The sequence below is a fragment of the Ovis canadensis genome, chromosome 5 (genome assembly GCF_042477335.2).
Source record: "Ovis canadensis isolate MfBH-ARS-UI-01 breed Bighorn chromosome 5, ARS-UI_OviCan_v2, whole genome shotgun sequence".
Classification (NCBI taxonomy): Eukaryota; Metazoa; Chordata; class Mammalia; order Artiodactyla; family Bovidae; genus Ovis; species Ovis canadensis.
Window position 1 is genome coordinate 44,536,164 of NC_091249.1, and position 20,811 is coordinate 44,556,974.

Sequence of the window (20,811 nt, forward strand, 5' to 3'; positions counted from 1 at the left end):
CCTGTTTCCTACTCTGTAAGATGGAGATAATGATATCTACCTCATGAGGTCATGAATATAAAACACACAATACAGTGCCCGGTACATAGTAAAGAATAAAAGCTAGTTATTTAACCCTTATTATTGAGAAAAAAGACTTGTACATTTTTATTAATTTCATTTTATGGTTTAATTTTACTATCTCCTTCTCTAGCTTAACAACCTAGAGATCTAAGTCAAAAAGCCACTTAATATCCAAAGAGAAAGAACTGTTTCAGAAGCCAGTGTATATACACCAGAATCAAAGTTAAAAGTGTGAATACTATTAGAAAAGGCAGCAAGATTTCTTTCACATTCATACATTATAGGCTATAAAACTGGAATCTATCATTTTATAGTATCATAAAGACCAGGCAATTTTTTTTCCTTGACCAGAAAAAACAAACTCTTATTTCTAAAAATACCTCAGGTTTTCTTCTTAAGGAAGTCCTCTTGCAACAAAATACCCTATTATCATAGAAAGCAAGTATAGGACAAGACCATAAAAATGTAGTGGTATATGAGCCGAGGAAAAAATTCATCTGGAAAAATGAGTAAGAAAAGGCTTTTTCTTCCAATTTAATTGAGACTGTGAGCTTTCTGTTTCATGACTATTTCTTTGATACTCCCATGTACATGATAAAACATTCCCTTAAGAAATTACAAATGATCTTTCAATTTAAAAATGCTTTATGTATTTGCTTCTTTTAGAAAGAAAAGTAGACCAATTTTGTAAAACAGCCATAACTGAAGAATGAAATTTGACATGTAAGGAAAGCAAACATATAGACTTACTCTTTTTCTAGTTTTTATATTTAGATTTAATCCAGTTTTTAAACAGCACTGTGAAAGTTGAAGGTAGAGTATCCAAATTAAACTACCCTAACCACTGACATTGACTCAAGAAATATATGTACTATTAATTTTATGACTCAAGGACTATATCAGGCAATGAATTTTAGCTTTCTATGAGGCAACAATTCCACAGTGGTCTTTTATAAACACAAGGGAAAACAGAAACAAATAAAAACTATAATCATGACAGTAATCTTGTAAATCTATGAACTTTATCAGTGAGTCTGATTTTCTACTGCTGGTGGGGTTTAAGAATTACAGAGAACAAGTTTCACATATAGATCAAATAGGACAACTTTGTTTCTAATTAAATTAAATTCATTATTGAGTTATGGAAGGGATGTATTTTAAAGATTAATGAATATCTTTTGTTTCTAAACTCCTGATACAATGCACAGAGGCTTACTGTATATAATCCATCCTTTCCACATAGTAGCTCAAAGCCTCTGAATAATTTAGGACTACAAAAATGACTATTCAGAAGAAATTACAGGGAAAATTTAGGTAAGGAATGTAATTTAGTAAGGAGCTTGGTTAAGAGAAAGTGAAAGACAACAGCACAAATCCTAACTTCTTACCTTAGTGTTATCCTCAAAAATCTCTAAAGATTTCATTTCTCATAGGAATTTTATGAAAAAAAAAAAGTCTAAATAACGTATAAAACAAAATGATACAAATAATAATTAAGAGTCAAATATAGAGTATTTTGAATGAATGGCTGGACAGTAAGAATATTAAAACTTATGACACATCAAATGGATTCCATGAGTTTTATGGTCCTGTGAAAAATAATACAAATTAAGGGAAAAAAGCCACAAAAACCATACCTCACACCAAAGAATCACGTCCTACATCTGTTTCTATTCAGATTAACTATGGTAACTTTGTCTTACAGGACACTTTATCATCCTTTCAAAAGGAAAAAACAGTGAGAAATTTTGATAATCTAACTCAATTAAAATATTGTTAGAGATTTCTCTTGCTCTTTTATCTATCTCAAAACTTAGAAGTTCTACCAAAATATAATAGTCAAACATACATGCAAAATGACCCTGCAATTAAGGTAATTGCTGGTACCAAATGTTGTTTTTAAGTTCTTCAATAAAACAGTCTTCCAGACATTTAATAGTATGTCATTTGGTAAATGAAAGTTTCCACAAAGAACAGCGAGAAGACCTAAAAATTATGCTAGCGAAGAGTCTGGCTGAAAGAAACGAAAATACGGATCATTTTGGTCCAATACTAATTTTATTTCAAGTTACTACAGAGCTGAATAAAATGGTGATGCCACCACACAAAAATTTATAGAGCTGGCAATAGGCAAAGCATGATGTCAGCCACCAATATCACCATCCACATTACCAAACAACAGGAACTTAACTTAGACTTCATGCCTAAACTTTTAGCAAAAATTGAAACCTTAGGCATGAAGCATTATTAAATATAGATGAGTTTAATCTGGCAGTTTTGACTCAAGTTAATCTAGTACTTTAACAACTTCAGTAAACAACATAAAATAATGTAAACAAATCTAATTTTCTAAATGTAGTGCTACATTCTTCACCAAACAGATCCACACAAACAAGCCTTAGCCAACTCACAGTTATATTCAATGAGTAACACCGAACACACATACGCAAGATGCAGCTGACAGGAGACATGGAAAGACACACATGCACAACTCCACGCAAGTTCTCACCTTCATGGCATGAATTTCTTCGAGCAATCGTTGTGCTCGTCTTTGGTTTTTTAACAGTGCATCTTCGGTACCCCTGCAAAAGACACATTACAATATGTAGCCAGAAAAAGCATTTATTTTAGACTAGCATCATAATAAAAAGTCTCTCCATTTCTTTTGGAAAAGCTTAATCATCTCTAAATAACAAGCATTCTGTCATCCTGCACTGCCCTTTCCCCCATCCAACGCATACTCCAACTCCATCAACAAACCCAAGATTTTGGCATTATATTAATGACTATTATCACTGATGGCTTGTCTTCTAATTCCTTAATAGGAAAGCCGAATAACACTTTCCAGTCAATTAACAGCACATTGCATTTCATGTAAGCAATAAGCTTGGATATAATTAAATGAAAATTTGTTTTCTGGAATTAAATAAATACCTAAAGAAATTAAATATATAATTGTATCAGAGGAGAGCTACCTTATGAAGCATACACACAAAAACAAGAAATTAACCAGAAACAAAACATGTTTGAAGACTTTGTAAGTATTCATGCTTTAAAGCATAAGAAGTATAAATAACATACTTTTGTTCTCATACTAGTGAGAACAAAAATATAAAACATTATTTTTTCAAAAAACTTAAATGGAACACAATGTTTTGACAAATACTTCCAAAAGGTACTAAAGATTTCAAATTAATCAGCAATTCAAGGAATACGGTCATATAAAATCTTCATAATTGATTCAGACTATCACTTGATTTGCTAGCCTATATGAAAAAATCTTAAAAGAATAACTTCTAATAACATAAAATATATAAATAACTTCAAAGACTTTTCAGTTTGACAAAGCCAAAAGAAGAGTTTTGAAAACAGAATTTCTCATACATCTTAAGTGAATGTGGTCTGCACTATGTGAGCACATGCTGACACAGCACAGTTTACCTCACTCAAGATCTGTCTACACATAAAGTGCCGTAAGAGTAAGAAGTTTAATTACTCCTCCAGGCCCCACCCTCAAATTTTGTAAATACTGAACAAAAACAACTTTTGACATTTTATTAGTCACAGGACCATAACGTTGAATGACTAACTTTTTTGACTTCAGTCTGCCAACACTCCTGACAAGTTTTCGGATAACCAAAACTCGGATTCTCTTCACTTCTTTTCTCATCTTCACAACCTTCAAGGAATAAAGCCAAAATTAGAGAGAGTCTTAATTCAAGAGAGAATATACCTTATAGTGAATACTAATAATACAGAATATGCCTGCCACTCTGGCCGAGTTTCATTTAACTCTATTTACAGCTTGATGAAATCTAACTTCTTCCCTAACAGTGAAGGAATAAGAAATAAATCGACATTCTAAACAAGTGTATGAGGACTTATGAGAAACATCTCATGATTTAAAACACAGAACAAAACACAGCATTCCCAGTGGCTAGTGTTTTAAATTACACTTATATCTTGTTGGGTCTGGCACATAATAAACTGTGAACTCACTGAGATCAGAGATCATCATATTTATCTCTAAATCCTTGTGGTTTAAAACAAAGTTTCACCTATAAACTGTAGGAATTTAATTTACTGAATGAGCATTTGTATTAACAAAAGCAAATGTATGAAAGTGATTTTACTTATTTTGAGCACATCCCTTTCATTTATATTTAACAAATCATTTTAAGCGTAACTTGAAAAACACAAGGGCAGGCACCATGCAGACACACACAGACACTTTAAATTACCCTATTAGAGAACAATGCTGAGCTCTAAGAATTAAAAAAACCAAAAGAAACAAATAACTGTTGGCCAAGAGAGAGAAATATTCTACTGATAAACAACTGCATGCTATTAGTGCAACGGGATGCTGCCATTTTGAGTCCATGTTTTCTCCATCACTGTTAAGAGGCATACATATGTAATTCCTCCTGTAATGTCCTTCATCCCATTCTCCACTTTAAGAACTACATGAAATTCAGTTTGGATATAATCATTCCTGTGAAATCTTCAAAGACTTCTTCAGTAGGACAGTCATTCTATCCCTGGAGTTCCCACTATACCTGTAGGCAGCACCTACCACTGTACTGTCACTAATTGCTCATAAAGCGGTCTTTTTCTATAATCTCTTGAAGGGCAGGGCCCTTGCAATAGTTACATAATGTTTTCCGTGCCTTGCAAGCAAGAGTGTCTGGCATGTATAATTCTCAAATTCTTCTTGCCAAAATAACAGTAGCAACATCATTCTGTTTTTACAAGGCTCCTGTATTTAGCTGTTACTTTTTTACCCTTCATTAATATCATTCATCCCCTTATGCATTGACAATATGGGCGACCAACCCACAGTTTCTCTCCACCATAAGTTTTGCCATTATTCTGGGTGATGCAGATGTCCACTTGACTAATCTACCCAATATTATAGCCTCATTCCTTGATTTCCTCCTTTCTAATGACTTAATTTGTTCCATCACAGCCACCCACTTTCATGGTCTCACTGTAGTCCCTGTCATTGTCCATGACTATTCCATGTCTGAAACCATCAATTCAAATTCTATACACTGAGATCAAAACTTCTTTCAGCTTGCATGTTCAACCCCAGCCACCACAAAGGTGTTACGATTTCACTGGAACCACCAGTTCACTGACCCCTATAAAGTGAAGTCACTCAGTCGTGTCCGACTCTTTGCAACCCCATGAACTGTAGCCCACCAGGCTCCTCCGTCCTTGGGATTCTCCAGGCAAGAGTACTGGAGTGGGTTGCCATTTCCTTCTCCAGGGGAACTTCCCGACCCAGGGATCAAACCCAGGTCACCCGCATTGCAGGCAGACGCTTTAACCTCTGCACCACCAAGGAAGCCCTATACTTTTCCTCAAATGATTAGTCCTTTTAAATTTTCCTTCTCTTATCTAGTTCAGGTACATAACCAACACTTGCCAATATATTATACCCATCCCTCTGGTTAGTGTACCTGGATAAAAACAATATTCTGAGTTCTTTACCACAGTACCTCAAGAGCCATGAACATTTGAGATATTCTATCTACTAGATATCCATCATAACTAATCTCGAATGAGTCCTTACACTTCTTATCATACATAAATACATACTTTGGTCCATTCACTTTGCAATCATTACTCTAAATGTGTGCCTGCTTTCCTAAAACATCTAACCTTTTTCTTCCTCTCCCTCTCAATTTCATGAAGAAAATAAACATCAGATGGGTGCCATCATCTTTCTACTATCATGAATGTAAATTTCCTTGCATCACCCATCCCCTCTATTAATAAAGTTATGTGCATGCTCAATGATATCCAACTCTTTGTGACCCAAAGGCTATAAGCCCGCCAGGCTCCTCTGTTCATGGGATTTTCCAGACAATAATACTGGAGTGGGTTGTCATTTCCTCCTCCAATTTCCAACCCAGGGATTAAGCTCATGTCTCCTGTGGCTTCTGCACTGGCAGGCAGATTCTTTACCACTGAGCCACCTGGGAAGCACTTAATAAAGTCACAATATAGGAAATACTACTAAACTTTTCTGAGGCTAATCTTCTAACTGTATTTTGGATCCCATCCTTTTCTGCCTTCCTAGAATGCTCACTGCAAACTATGCATTTACTCTAGCATTGTCAATCTCTTAAATGGATGTTTCTCACGCATTTTTAAAAAATTGGGGTACAGTTGCTTTACAATGCTGTCAGTAGTGTACAACAAAGTGAGTCAGTTACATGTGTGTATACATATATATTTCCCTTTCCTTCTGGAGCTCCCTCCCCCCATTCCACCCATCTGCTTCATCACAGAGCACTGAGCTGAGCTCCCTGTGCTACACAACAGGTCTCCACAAGCTATCTATTTTACACATGGTAGTTTATCTATGTCAACTCCAATTTTCCAATTCATCCCCCATATCCGTCCCCACCCCTTGTCCACACCGATTTTTGATCATGCTTGAGTCATTTTCATCAAAAACAGAAACAAAACAACCTCACTACAAAGTTTACAGGAAGCATCCTCTCTCTTCAACTGCCCCAGAGTCAGGTTTTTTAGAGATGTTCAAACAGATCACTCCATTTATGCATGCCATGTAATTCCAGTTAATTTCCATTTCCACTAGTCTACTAAATGCTGTCACAAAGACACCAATGACTTCTAAAAGTCCCTGAAGCCAACAGGAATATTTCAGACTTATTTTGCTTGAAATCTCAGCAGCATTTGATACTGATGAATAAGTTCTCCTTCTTAAAATACTCCCCTTTTCTTGTATACCAGAATACTTATTTTGGTTTTCCTTCTTTCTCTCTAGCCACTTCGTCTTTGTCTTCTTTGAAGACACATCCACATCTAATCAGTCTTGAACTGATTAGGCCAGCTCTTCCTTTCAAGATATATTTTTTAGCCCTAAGTGATCATATGTGTATATACAGTTTTAATTTGCCACCTAATTTCTACAATCAGCTGAGATCTCCAGTTTAGCTCCAGACCTAAATGTGTAACTGCCTACTTAACATTTCAAGTATGCTTAAAAACATCTCCAACTCACACTGAACCCATGCTATTCACTCTCAATGGAATTCTTTTTTGGTCTTTCATATTTAAGAGGACAGAACAACCTTTTCAATTATAAACTTAACTTTCTTTCCTAAATCCCTCACAATGAATCTATTACTAAGTCCTAATACTTCTATTTCCTATTTATCTCCCAAATTGTTCCATTTTTCCTTCTATCCTGACTTTCTTGGCTCTCTTGGCTGAGTTACTGCCAACTAGTTTATCAATATCCATCTTTGTCCTTCTCCAATCAGTTATCCACAACTCATTCAGAATACATTTTTAACACGTAGATCTGATGTAACACCTTTACTTAACTTTCTTCAGTTCAGTGGTTTCAACTGTTCTTAGGATGGCCACAAGCGCCATCTTTCAGTCCATTCTCACCGTGCTTACAACTACCACCAATCTGTACATCTGCTGTCTTCTCTGTTAGGAGTACCCTTTCCCCTCTTGTTAGCTTGTTAACATCTTATCTGATTTGGCCTAATTGTCATTTATCAGTAAAGTGTCTCCTGGCCTCCCTCAGAGGGTTAAAAAGTGCTTATAGAATTATCATGGCCCTATTTTAATATTTTACCTTTAATCTGATAATGCTTAATGTGCCTTTCTCCCACTAGGCTATAAATTCCATGAAAGTAAAATATCTGGTTTTATTCAACATTGTATCTTAACAGTTAGCATAGCAGATGACATATAACACGTGTTCAATAAATATTTGTTAAGTAAATGAACAGAAAAGGAGCAATACTCCCGTGATCATTCACTGTTTCTAAACAGTAATATATTAATGGAATATAATCAGATTTCCACTATCTACGTTAACTTCTTTAGAATTTGTTTCAAAGTTAGATCTATTTAGGAAAAAAAAAAATACCTGCATAAACAAAAAGCCACTGAGATCAGGTTTAAGTACAAAAATGAACTGCTACATTTCAAAAGCAGCCTAATAGTGGATTATGATCCATTTCTGAAAGTCAAGTCAATCATAAAATGAATAGCAAGTGATAAATTATGCATTAAAATATATTAACAAATGTTTCCAATTGTTGTACCCTGCAGTTTATAAGTTAACTAATAAACTGCAGGAAGCAGAACCGGTCCTCAGTTACATTCCAATCATGGGAAAGCTAGACTCCAATTTTAAAACTCCAATTTAAGAAGCACTATGTTTGTCATTACTGCATAAGGGAATTCTGAAAAGCAAAGGGAATGCTTCATGTACTTAGTTTCATGTCGATGCCAAAAAATGCTTTTTTAGCCTATTAACTTTTTCAGTTATTTGGTAAGTTTAGTATATTAAAAAAATATATATATTCACTTCATATAAAAATGGAATTATTACTTTTATTTTCCTCACACTCTTTGTCTCAAAAACTTAGCTTTCTCCAAGCATTTAAATTTATTTTTGCACAACTGACAAACAGCTACCAGTAGCCCTTTACTTAGAATTTAAAAGGCTGCCAATTCATTTGTCACCCAGGAATTATGAAGCTGGTTGACAGATATCCCAGACATCAACAAACAGTCCTTAAACACCCAGGACTGTCAGAAGGCCAATGTACTGCTTGAGGGCAACACACTTTGGTGAATTCTTTAACCAAAAGCAAACATAACTGTGATTGTTGCAAATGTGAAAAGAGTATAATACTGTTTGGGAGGAAAAGAAGGAAAGAGAAATAAAGTGAGAAAGGGCAAAACAGGAATAATAATGAAATGTGCTGACAGGAAAGAGACACAATGAAAAAGAAGTAAAAGAGTGTGAAGTCAAAAACCGAAGGACAAAACTCTAGTTCATCATTACCGAGACTGGTAAGCCCACACTGAGTGTTTCTAAGCTGCAAAAGAATGCATTCAGTAACTGCAAGAGCACAGGGAGAGCTAAGACACACAAACATCCACATCCACACAAAACACATGCGCTGAAAGTGAGGTATCACCTGAAACCTGGGCTCAGAGATGCCCTCAGTTAACCTGGTGAAATCTGAACACAGTAATGGTAACCTGGATCAACCCGTATGTAGACAGTAGAAAAACGATGATGATCAAATGAAAAGCTAATATACTTGCTCGGAAAAAGACCATGTGAACATATGGGCAAGACTCAATATAAACACAGGAAAGGGAACCACAAAGAGCAAAAGCTGGCAGTTTCTGAATCAAGAAGATTTCAGAGAAAGGTTCCCCAGCTCAGAGCCTTGGAAACTCCAATTTGGATGGGAATAACTCAATTATGGGGACAGATCTTATCACAGCCCAACACTGAATCACGCAACTAAAACCCTTGCTGTGGTTAAATGTAAATGTTACTTTGAAATTATGCCTAGTTGGCTATCTGCTAGTCTGTCAATTAGCCAACCTCTTTCGGTTATGTAGTAACTTTGCTACATATATGAATTAGTGAAGTCACTCAGTCGTGTCTGACTCTTTGCGACCCCATGTGCTGTCTCCCCCATGGGCTGTAGCCTACCAGGCTCTTCTGTCCATGGGATTTTCCAGGCAAGAGTACTGGAGTGGGTTGCCATTTCCTTCTCAAGGGGATCTTCCTGACCCAGGGATCAAACCCAGGTCTCCCTCATTGCAGGCAGACACTTAACTGTCTGAGCCACCAGGGAAGCCCACATATCATACTGTACAAATGCAGTATCATAATATGTATTATTCTAAAAGTTACCTTTTCACCTAACAGTATTTTCAGAGTTTATCCATAATACATATAGATGTCTTACATTGATCTAAAATAGTACATTGCTTATGCTTTGTTTACATAATATATGAATTAATTTATAACACAAACACATGGTTATTAGAAAACAATTATTCAAAGATCCAGCTGCTCTGGAGAAGCTTGTAGTGCCAAAAAAAATCTGAGGACTCCTCTGTTTTGTAAGACACATTAAAACTTCTGTTTGCTCATTACTTAAGTGAAGTTGCTCAGTTGTGTCCGACTCTTTGAGACCCCATGGACTGTAGCCCACCAGGCTCCTCTGTTCATGGGATTCTCCAGGCAAGAATACTGGAGTGGGTTTCCATTTCCTTCTCCAGGAGATCTTCCCAACCCAGGGAAGATGCTTTACCATCTGAGCCACTAGGGAAGTCCACTCATTACTCAGGGCTAGCTCAGTTGGTAAAAAATCCACCAGCAATGCAGGAGACCCTGGCTCAATTCCTGGGTCAGGAAGATCTGCTGGAGAAGGGGTAGGCTGCCCACTCCAGTATTCTTGGGCTTCCCTTATGGTTCAGCTGGTAAAGAATTCACCAGCAATGCAGGAGACCTGGGTTTGATCCCTGAGTTGGGAAGATCCCCTGGAGAAGGGAAAGGCTACCCATTCCAGTATTCTGACCTGGAAAATTCCATGGATTATATAGTCCACTGCGTAGCAAAGAGTCAGACATGACTCAGCAACTTTCACTTTCATTTTACACCTGGCAGACTAGCAAATACAAAAGAATGTAACACATTCTGCTTGTGAGACTTTGAGCAGGAACTCATGCATTGCTGGTCGGAATGCAAATTGGTATACTCCTTCTGGGGAAAACTGGCAATATCTAACAAAATCCCACTTCCAGGAATCTGTCCAGAAGACATACCTCCAGCTATAGAAGAAGGCTACACACAAGACTACTCAATGTGGCATTCTTACAAAATGTTGCATAAGAGAGAAAATGCTGGATATAAACAAAGCATAAGCAATGTACTATTTCAGATCAACGCAGGGATCTATATGTATTATGGATAAACTCTGAAAATACTGTTAGGTGAAAAAGTAACTTTTAGAATAATACATAGTATGATACTGCATTTATACAGTATGATATCACACATGTAAAGTGTAATACTATACACTGGTTATGACTATGGGTATATGTTACAAAAATTATAAAATACATATGAGAAAACATACAGAATGAGTAATGTTTACTTCTAATGTGGAAAGGAAGGTAGGTGAACTCAAGCACTATGATATGGCAACATATTGATATTTGCTAAATATAGGAAGTAGATTACAAGGATATTTTTTGTATCATTTTTCCATACATTTGAATTATTTCATAGTTAATAACATTAACTACAGCGTTATACAGAGGACTTCTAATTTGACCTATTGGATGATATCTTATTACTGAATTATATCTTTTATTTCTAAGAACAACAATTTAAAAATTCTAGAGTGCTTGGTGATTGTCTACAACTTAATCATGATTGAGTATATGCTGCCACCTAGCTTAATTTCCTAAAACTGTTAAAGAACCAAACAGAAAATGATTCTCTTATACCGAACCTAGTTTAGTATTTCAGTAAAGAATTATTTTAAAAGTTATCACATATTTAATTATAAAACTTGAGTTTTGCAACTTCAAAAACATATACAAAATCAGTTTTTGACAATAAGCCTTTGCAAATCAGCTTGTTCTCTGGCATTTTAGTTTCTACTATCTTAAAGGACATGGAAAGCAATTTTTTAATAGACTCCTTGATAATATGCTATTAAGAATAAAATAATGTCAGTTTCATATAGAAGCCCTTGGTTCTCCTGTGGAATTAAAGTACTTTACCATATCAGAATGTTTCACCTTCTAATTCTCATTTTTATATACCATTGCAGCCTACATGACTAGAGAAAATCCGGCTCTAGATTCACAAATTCTTTATCCATTAAAAGCCTTGGCACTATTGTTTTCAATTATACATCCCTTTTCTGGTTCTGATGGAAAGGGAGAAAAAAGTTTACATTTAGCAGATTTCTCGCCCTCATTTAAACATTAAGTGATTCAAGTTGAACTATTCATACTTTTATCTGCCGAGTAAGTATATAGTACTTATTATTACCCATACACAAGGAACAATGTTAAAGATTAGGGAAGCTACTATTACAAATCAGTTAAATATTCTCTTTTCAAAGTCCACATGAGTACTTTTGAAGATAAAATATGCAATAAATAATCATAAGGTTAAGTAAAAAGTGATTACTACATGTATTTTAAGAACCTAGAGTTAGGAAGTGTTCTGTAACTGTCAGCTGTCAGCCTTGGAAAACAACTGGGAAAAAAAAAAGAATTAGGGCTGAACATATTTAAAGTTCACATAATATAATAGTTGTGTCTGCAGTCAGGCTTTTATTTTCACAAGATATTCTGAAATTAAATATACTGTAAATTAGCTGGCCATACAAGTTTTTAAAAGAAAAGACTGTAACTAAAAATTATGGAAAAGGGATTCCAATCAATTAACCACAGATATGAGTATCAATATTTCAAAGATAATACCAGAAATTTACAAATTTTTGCAAATACGACAAAACCTCTGCCCCCCAGAGACAGGCATAAGCACAACAAATTGCACATAATTTCAGGCAGTTATATGATCCCTGAAATCTTCCTGAATCTCAGTTACAGAAGAGCTAATTATTCAGTTATCAAGGATCAAAAAAACAATGTCTCAAGTTACTCAGTAAACACAGAGGCACTGAGGATATGATGGTGAGCAAAAATTTAGTCAGGTTGAGGGCATAAGAAATCTCTCATGTTCACATGTCCCTCATATTAAGCAATTCTTACAAATGCTAAAAAGAAGTAAATAGTGCTACAAAAGCTCACAAAAGGAGTAAATGGAAGTCAAGAACCATTTCCCTGATAAAGCAACAAAAGACGTATAGAATGTACTGGGTGGAAAAGGAGCTAAGGATACAAGGAATACCATCTATGCACATGGTAGGGCTATGACTGACAGGGAGGAAAGCCAGTGTGGCTTAAGTACAGTGCCTGAGGCAGGTGAGGGGTGTGGTATAATAGTGGAGAGACTGGCCTTCTTTAGTCTTGACCAACAGAGAAGGCAATGGCACCCCACTCCAGTACTCTTGCCTGGAAAATCCCATGGACAGAGGAGCCTGGTAGGCTGCAGTCCATAGGGTCGCTAAGAGTCAGACATGACTGAGTGACTTTACTTTCATTTTTCACTTTCATGCATTGGAGAAGGAAATGGCAACCCACTCCAGTGTTCATGCCTGGAGAATCCCAGGGACGGGGGAGCCTGGTGGGCTGCCGTCTGTGAGGTCGCACAGAGTTGGACACGACTGAAGCGACTTAGCAGCAGCAGCAGCAGTCTTGACCAAAAGCAACAGGAAACCACCGTATCAGTTTTAAGCAAGAAAACACATGATTATGCATGTTTTTAAGATCACACTCCATCTGCACTACAGAGATCAGATTGAAGATGGGTCAAGTAGCTGGGAGGCAATGACAGCAGTTCTGCTGGGCGATATAACTTGGATTAGGATAGCGGGGATGAAGGAAAACCTAGAGGGGTGGGATGGGGGTGGGAGGGAGGCTCAAGAAGGAGGGGGCTGATTCGAGTTGTTGTATGGCAACAAGAAACCAATACAACACTGAAAAGCAATTCTCCTGCAATTCAAAATAAATAAATTTTTTTAAAAGGGGGAAAAAGTAATGGAAAGACATTAAAGAAGACAGTGAATTTGAATTCTTTTTCATATATATATTTCTCCCTTAAAGAAGTTAATTCATTTCTTTTACCCGATTTCCTATGAGATTATTTCTCTTCGTTTCCATTAAGCTATTTTATAGTAATGACATTAGCCATTTATCTGTCATATCTACTGTCTATCTTTTCTTCTAACTGGTTGTCTTATTTATTCCCCCTGGGTTTTTGAATTTTTATGTAAGCAATATGTTTTTCCCTTTGTAGTCATTCTATTAATTTTAAATTATAACACTTTTCTTCCACCATCACCACTTTGTCTTTTTTGCCCTACTTTCATATTATAACATATAAGATTGACTTCAGTATGGGATGTATGCTGCTGCTGCTGCTGCTAAGTTGCTTCAGTCGTGTCCGACTCCGTGTGACCCCACAGACGGCAGCCCACCAGGCTCCGCCGTCCCTGGGATGCTCCAGGCAAGAACACTGGAGTGGGTTGCCATTTCCTTTTCCAATGCATCAAAGTGAAAAGTGAAAGTGAAGTTGCTCAGTCGTGTCCGACTCTTAGCGACCCCATGGACTGCAGCCCACCAGGCTCTTCTGTCCATGGGATTTTCCAGGCAAGAGTACTGGAGTGGGGTGCCATTGCCTTCTCCAATGGGATGTATAAACTTCCTAATTTGATTAGTTCATTCAATCATCCAGCAAACATTCATAGATCACACATGGTGCAGGCGATAGACCCACACACAAAAAGAGAGAAACAGGTAAACAAATGCTTTCAGCATAGACGCATCCTGGTTGCATAAAGAATGGACACCTAGCTCATACTGAGATGAAATTGGTGACAACATCCTAAAGGTCAAATTTTAACTGTTCTGAAGAGGGCTGGAAACTAGCTAAAAGGGAAAAGAAAGAACCCTAAGTGAAGAGTAGAGTAAACGACTGTCACCACTCTTCAGAGTAATTTCAAAATCGAACGGGAAACTCACTAGTATTTGCAGTGAATTTCCAAGGACATCACTCCGATTACGGGCTTTTATACCTCACCTGTAATCTAATGGGAAAAAAGACCACCAAATGCTTTCTGTAACTAGCATGAGCTTAACATATGGCTATTAATATAAACCAAATACCTTCAAGAGTTCTCTTCAATATACCCTGTTGTCTACTGTCAAGTGAAATCCAGACTTATTAACCTGACAGTAACGTGGGCCTTCGGAAGCCTCACTATGAACAAACCTAGTGGAGGTAACAGAATTCCAGTTGAGCTATTTCAAATCCTAAAAGATAAAGCTGTGAAAGTGCTGCACGAAATAGGCCAGCAAATTTAGAAAACTCAGCAGTGGCCACAGGACTGGAAAAGGTCAGCTTTCATGCCAATCCCAAAGAAAGGCAATGCTCAAACTACTGCACAATTGCACTCATCCCACATGCTAGCAAAGTAATGCTTAAAATTCTCCAAGCCGGGCTTCAACAGTACACGAACCATGACCTTGATGGTTCATGAATCCAAATGTTCAAGCTGGATTTAGGCGAGGAACCAGAGATCAAATTGCCAACATCCGCTGGATCATAGAAAAAGCAAGAGAGTTCCAGAAAAACATCTACTTCTGCTTTATTGACTACACCAAAGCCTTTGACTGTGTGGATCACAACAAACTGTGGAAAATTCTTAAAGAAAGGGGAATATTGGACCACCTGATCTGCCTCCTGAGAAATCTGGAGGTCAGCAAGCAACAGTTAGAACTGGACATGGAACAACAAACTGGTTCCAAATAGGGAAAGGGGTATGTCAAGGCTGTATATTGTCACCCTGCTTATTTAACTTATATGCAGAGCACATTATGAGAAATGCTGGGCTGGGTGAAGCACAACCTGGAATCAAGATTGCTGGGAGAAATATCAACAACCTCGGATATGCAGATGACACCACCCTTATGGCAGAAAGCGAAGAACTAAAGAGCCTTTTGATGAAAGTGAAAGAGCAGAGTGAAAAAGTTGGCTTAAAGCTCAACATTCAGAAAACTAAGATCATGACATCTGGTCTCATCACTTCATGACAGATAGATGGGGAAACAATGGCAACAGTGGCTGACTTTATTTTGGGGGCTCCAAAATCACTGCAGATGGTGACTGCAGCCATGAAATTAAGATGCTTACTCTTTGGAAGAAAAGTTATGACCAAGCTAGACAGCATATTAAAAAGCAGAGACATTACATTGCCAACAAAGGTCCACCTAGTCAAAGCTATGGTTTTTCCAGTAGTCATGTATGGATGTGAGAGTTGGACTATAAAGACAGCTGATCACCGAAGAATTGATGCTTTTGAACTGTGGTGCTGGAGAAGACTCTGAGCCCCTTGGACTTCAAGGTCCAACCAGTCCATCCTAAAGGAAATCAGTCCTGAATATTCATTGGAAGGACTGATGCTATGCTGAATCTCCAAATGCTTAGGCCACCTAATGTGAAGAACTGATTCATCTGAAAAGACCCTGATGCTGGGAAAGACGGAAAGTGGTAGAAGGTGAGGACAGAGGACGAGATGGTTGGATGGCATCACCAACACAATGGACATGAATTTGAGTCAACTCCAGGAGTTGGTGATGGACAGGGAAGCGTGGCATGCTTCAGTCCATGGGGTTGCAGAGTCTGACACGACTGAACGACTGAACTGAAGACAGTAATACACTATCTTTATTTCCTACTTCATCTCACAAGTTCTCGTCAGTAATGTGTTCTTTACTCCTGTATAACTCAAGATGTTTCCCACTTCCACTCCCTGCCCCATACTTTTAGAGAATTTAATGTTTTATATAAAAACATACTTCTCAACCATTGCCATATTTATATTACCTTTTTTTTTTTTCTTTTTACACCAAAAACATTATTTCTTCACCTATGTGTCCCTCTGGCTAGAATGCCTTCTTTCCCCTTCACTGAATCACTAAATGCAATATTGTGTAAGATCCTTGAAGATCAGGACCAAATATCACTCATTTCATTTTGCTTTCTTTGTAAACTTTTCTGCACTAAGTATCTTTTTTTTTTTTCTGTGAGTATTCTGTATCATTGATGGATGCTGATTACCCTTTCCTACCTGAATACAGATTGCTTAAAAACAGAAAGTATGTCTAAAGAGCAGACACATACCAACTGAATATATATGAAGAACTTCCTTTGCTGGAGCTGTAAAGTTCTCAACTGACCCCCAATTTCCAGCCTACTTCAATGCTTCGATGACTTTTGAATTTCTTGAATAGAACCAGAAACCAGAAAGGAGATAATGACAAAAAACGGTAAGCTAGTGAAATTAACCCGTAAGGGTGGCGGTGATGAGGGCAAATGTCTGAAAAGACTGGATTTAAGAGAGGTGAGATGAAAACTTGGGGGCAGCAAGTATTAAAATTTTGCTGCAGATGGTAGCAGAGAAATGGAACAAAAGCTGAAAGGAGAAATGAGGTACTGAAGAAGCATTCATCCTTATAAATGATACGGTCTCATTCAAGATGAGCAATTTCCTAGGGAAAGCCACCGCTCTCAACCTCTCAAGGAAAGTACTACCACGAGCTTCGTTTTACAAACGGTTACTGAATAGAGAAATTAAATGATCTTCCCAAGGTCCATGGAAAAAACATTCAAGACAACCGACGGCCAAAGACATTTCAGCCACCTAGAAACCAGGAGGTGGAACAGTAGGGGTGGGGAGTTACGGCTGTCAGTCCTCAGAGTTCCAGAAAATTCGCCCTGAGCTGTTAGGTGCACTTCCCGCCTCGTCCCAGACCCTTCCAAAACACGCAGAAAAGCCGTCCTGAGGCCCCTAAAAGTCAGCCCCACACGTTTCCAGACCTCCGTGCTCACCTCATTATTGAGGTTCAAAGTCCCCGGCTCGGCCATGGCAGCTCTTAGCAGAAGATCCGCCGCTGCCGCACGTGAACTGTAGCTGCCGGAAAGCGGATGCGTCGTCACGCCCCCAACGGCGGCCTCAGTGGCCCAAAATGCATCCGCCGTCTGCTCAAGCAGACGCGTAAGTAAAAGGTACACTGACTTTGACAGGAGCGGAAATGACGAAGAACAACTTCCTGCGTAGAGTGCGCCGTACCGGATTTGCGTGTTCCTATGGAAACCAGGCAGGCCGGTGGCTGAGAGGGTGTTCTGCAAGTTATTGCCTTCAGAAGTTTTTCAGGATGCTGATTTTCTTATATTCCTTTGCAAAATGGGCTCAGCTTTGTAAGGACCTTGTTTTTCTTGTCTCAATGGGAATGAAAGCCTTTATGAAGGGATCACTTGAGCGACCAGTTTTGCCCCGAATTTTTACCTAGCTTTTGTGAAGATTTCTGCGCTTTTGACAAGCATTTTGTTAGATTCACTTTTTCCCCTGTCCTCACTGTATAGCTCAAGCATGGTCATATTTTTCTGCATACTGAAAGGTTTAAATTTATATAGAGAACATATAAGCAAAACCATGATGTACCGTTGCTGCTGCTTGTGAAAATGGCTGTTTTGAATAATGTGCATGCAGAGAACCAAGGAGTGAGTCGGAATTAAGTAACATTATTAATAGTTAACACCTGGTAGTATTGAGCTTTATAAGGGGTCCAGTGCTGGGACAAACGCTTTACGTGAATTATCTCTAAAATATTCAAATCTAAAGAGATAGGAACTATTATTCTTATTTTACAGATTTGGAAACAAACTTTTGAGGAGCCAAGTGTCTTCCCAAGAGTTGCCCAGCTGGAGCCCACCACTGCTACAGGACCCCAGGGCTGGTGACATAATTTGATGGGCCCAGGGCAAAATGAAAATGCAGGGCACCACTCCCCAACCCCGTTCCCTGCCCCCTGCCCCTGCCCCAATTCAAAAAGTGGGGGAAAGTTTCTTCTTTTCTTCTGTGGTGTCTTTTGACCTGTCATGTGCTTTTTATTTGGTGTTTAATGAGGTGCTCCTTCAAGCAACCGGGATGCCTTGGGGCTAGTGCCCACCTTCACAGGTGCCTGGGACTCATGTTTGAGGCCCCAGGGAGGGGTGTCTGTACTGGACCAAGATGGCAGCAATTGCTAGGCAGAGTCTGGGAAGTAGGAAGCCAGAGAATCCGAATGGGAGTATGTGATAGGAAAGACCACACTGATCTGAGACTAAGCTCTTGACATATGTTCCATTGTCCCACTGGATTTCACTTAACAAAACTCAAATTCGCAAACTTATTAAGAATTTCAATACTGTAATGAAAGAAAATTTAAACCAGGCCCACTTCTGAGCTTCTGCCCCAAAAGAGGGTGCTGTGTAGAGTCTATGCTCTTGATTCCTGAGTCTGTATTCAGTTTACAACTTAGTCTTGTCTTTGGATTGGTATTCTTTAATGTGTGATTTGGGCACAGGTGGATTAACCCCAACTTCCTGTTTGACTAGTGTTGCATAAAGGTAGTTTTTGTATTCATAAATCATATGCTGAAATTGTAATTATCTTGTTATTCAGCTAGTTCTTCTTATCAAAACTGATCTCCTGGAGTGAAGGGGGTTTTCACCCCAGTTGGGAGTAGGCACTTTAGTCATAAAATATATAGGAAAGGATGTTTTAAAGATAAATATAGAGCTTATGGAAAATCTGTCTTCTAATTCAGGAAAAAGGTGTTTTTAATATGATTCCATAATTCTTTAAAATTATTATTTACAGTTTTATACTTTTATTTTGAAATTTTTTATGTACTGTTGATTCTTTTATGTGATCAGTTCAGTTTAGTTCAGTCACTCAGTCGTGTCTGACTTTTTGTGACCCCATGGACTGCAGTACAGCAGGCCTCCCTGTCTATCACCAGTACCTGGGGTTTACTCAAACTCATGTCCATTGAGTCGCTGATGCCATCCAACCATCTCATCCTCTGTCGTCCCCTTATCCTGCCCTCAATCTTTCCCAGCATCAGGGTCTTTTCAGATGAGTCAGTTCTTTGCAGCAGGTGGCCAAAGTATTGGAGTTTCAGCTTCAGCATCAGTCCTTCCAGTCAACATTCAGGACTGATTTCCTTTAGAATGGACTGGTTGGATCTCCTTGCAGTCCAAGGGACTCTCAAGAGTCTTCTCCAACACCACAGTTCAAAACCATCAATTCTTTGACATTCAGCTTTCTTTATAGTCCAACTCTCACATCCATACATGACTACTGGAAAAACCAGAGCCTTGACTAGATGGACCTTTGTCGGCAAAGTAATGTCTCTGCTTTTGAATATGCTGTCTAGGTTGATCATAACTTTTCTTTCAAGGAGTAAGCACCTTTTAATTTCATGGCTAAGCACCACATGGCTAATTTTATGTGATAATCTTTCAGTAAACTTAGATATCATTTTTAAAGTGACTAGTAGTTTTTCATTGTCCCTGATGTATCACTTCCCTATCTATCATCTCTGTCTTTTGATGCTGCAATCTCAAAAATTTTGATTCTTTACAAAGGTGATTCTAGTAATGAATATGTCCTCTAATAATAATTATTAATATTTGTGTTAATCAGGCTACATGTTTCTCTAGAAAGCAGTGCCTGCTTGTTTTATTCTTGAAGAACTGAGCTGGATCAAGTAAATGCTGTCAGAGATATGAAACAGCAATAGTATTACCATTAAAAGCAACTGGTATGAGACCTCTTTTGTCTTTATTACAGTGTTCCATTTAGTGGAAGTAAGGATTCCCAAACATATACAATGGGGACTCAAGTTTTCCAACTTGAAGTTTCTTAAGACTTTCTCAGATTCCACTGTATTTGTCTACTCAGGCTACAACAAAATACCACAGACTGGGTGACTTAACAGAAATTTCTTTTCTTACATTTGCTAGAGCTTCTAATATATTCTAGATCATTCCTGATTTTAATGGGAATAGCTTTAATATTTTACTATTTGAAGTGACATTTTGTGTTTGTTGTAGTGAATAATAAAACTCAGGTAGTTTTCTTGTATTTGTCTAGCTTTTTTTTTTTGATATGTAGAAATGGTTGAAGAAATTCATCGTGTGCTTTTTCAGTTTCTTTTGCTTTGTTCATATAGTGTTTTTTTTCCCTTTAAAGCATTTCCCCCACATATGTTCTAATTTTATTGTGGCCTTTGGAAAGGTATAGGTGTGGACCTTAGCATCAGGCCTGCCTGTATGTGGACCCTAGCAGTGGGCCTCCTCATCTGTGTCCCATGCACAGCCCTCACCAGCCATCCTTCCTGTGGACCCTGCAAGTAGTCCCACCCAGGATCTCTGAGCAGTTTGCCTGGTGAATGACTTTCCTGTGA

General features: G+C 37.9%; 1 protein-coding gene and 1 long non-coding RNA gene across 2 annotated transcripts in view; one reads left to right on the top strand and one right to left on the bottom strand.

The window, feature by feature from the left end:
* SRFBP1 (serum response factor binding protein 1) overlaps positions 1 to 17,616 on the bottom strand; it is a 62,023-nt gene extending 44,407 nt beyond the window's left edge. The window contains exons 1-3 of the mRNA XM_069589540.1: positions 17,408 to 17,616; positions 3,654 to 3,742; positions 2,573 to 2,645 (exon numbers count right to left, since the gene is read on the bottom strand). Of these exons, the coding sequence (XP_069445641.1) occupies positions 2,573 to 2,645; positions 3,654 to 3,742; positions 17,408 to 17,443 (198 nt within the window). The 5' untranslated portion in view covers positions 17,444 to 17,616. The remainder of the gene's footprint in view (positions 1 to 2,572; positions 2,646 to 3,653; positions 3,743 to 17,407) is intronic.
* A 28-nt stretch (positions 17,617 to 17,644) lies between these two features.
* On the top strand, positions 17,645 to 20,487 carry LOC138440303 (uncharacterized). Its single transcript, XR_011256987.1, has 2 exons — positions 17,645 to 17,776; positions 18,230 to 20,487. It is a non-coding gene; the product is annotated as an uncharacterized lncRNA (long non-coding RNA).
* Positions 20,488 to 20,811: the final 324 nt, after the last annotated feature.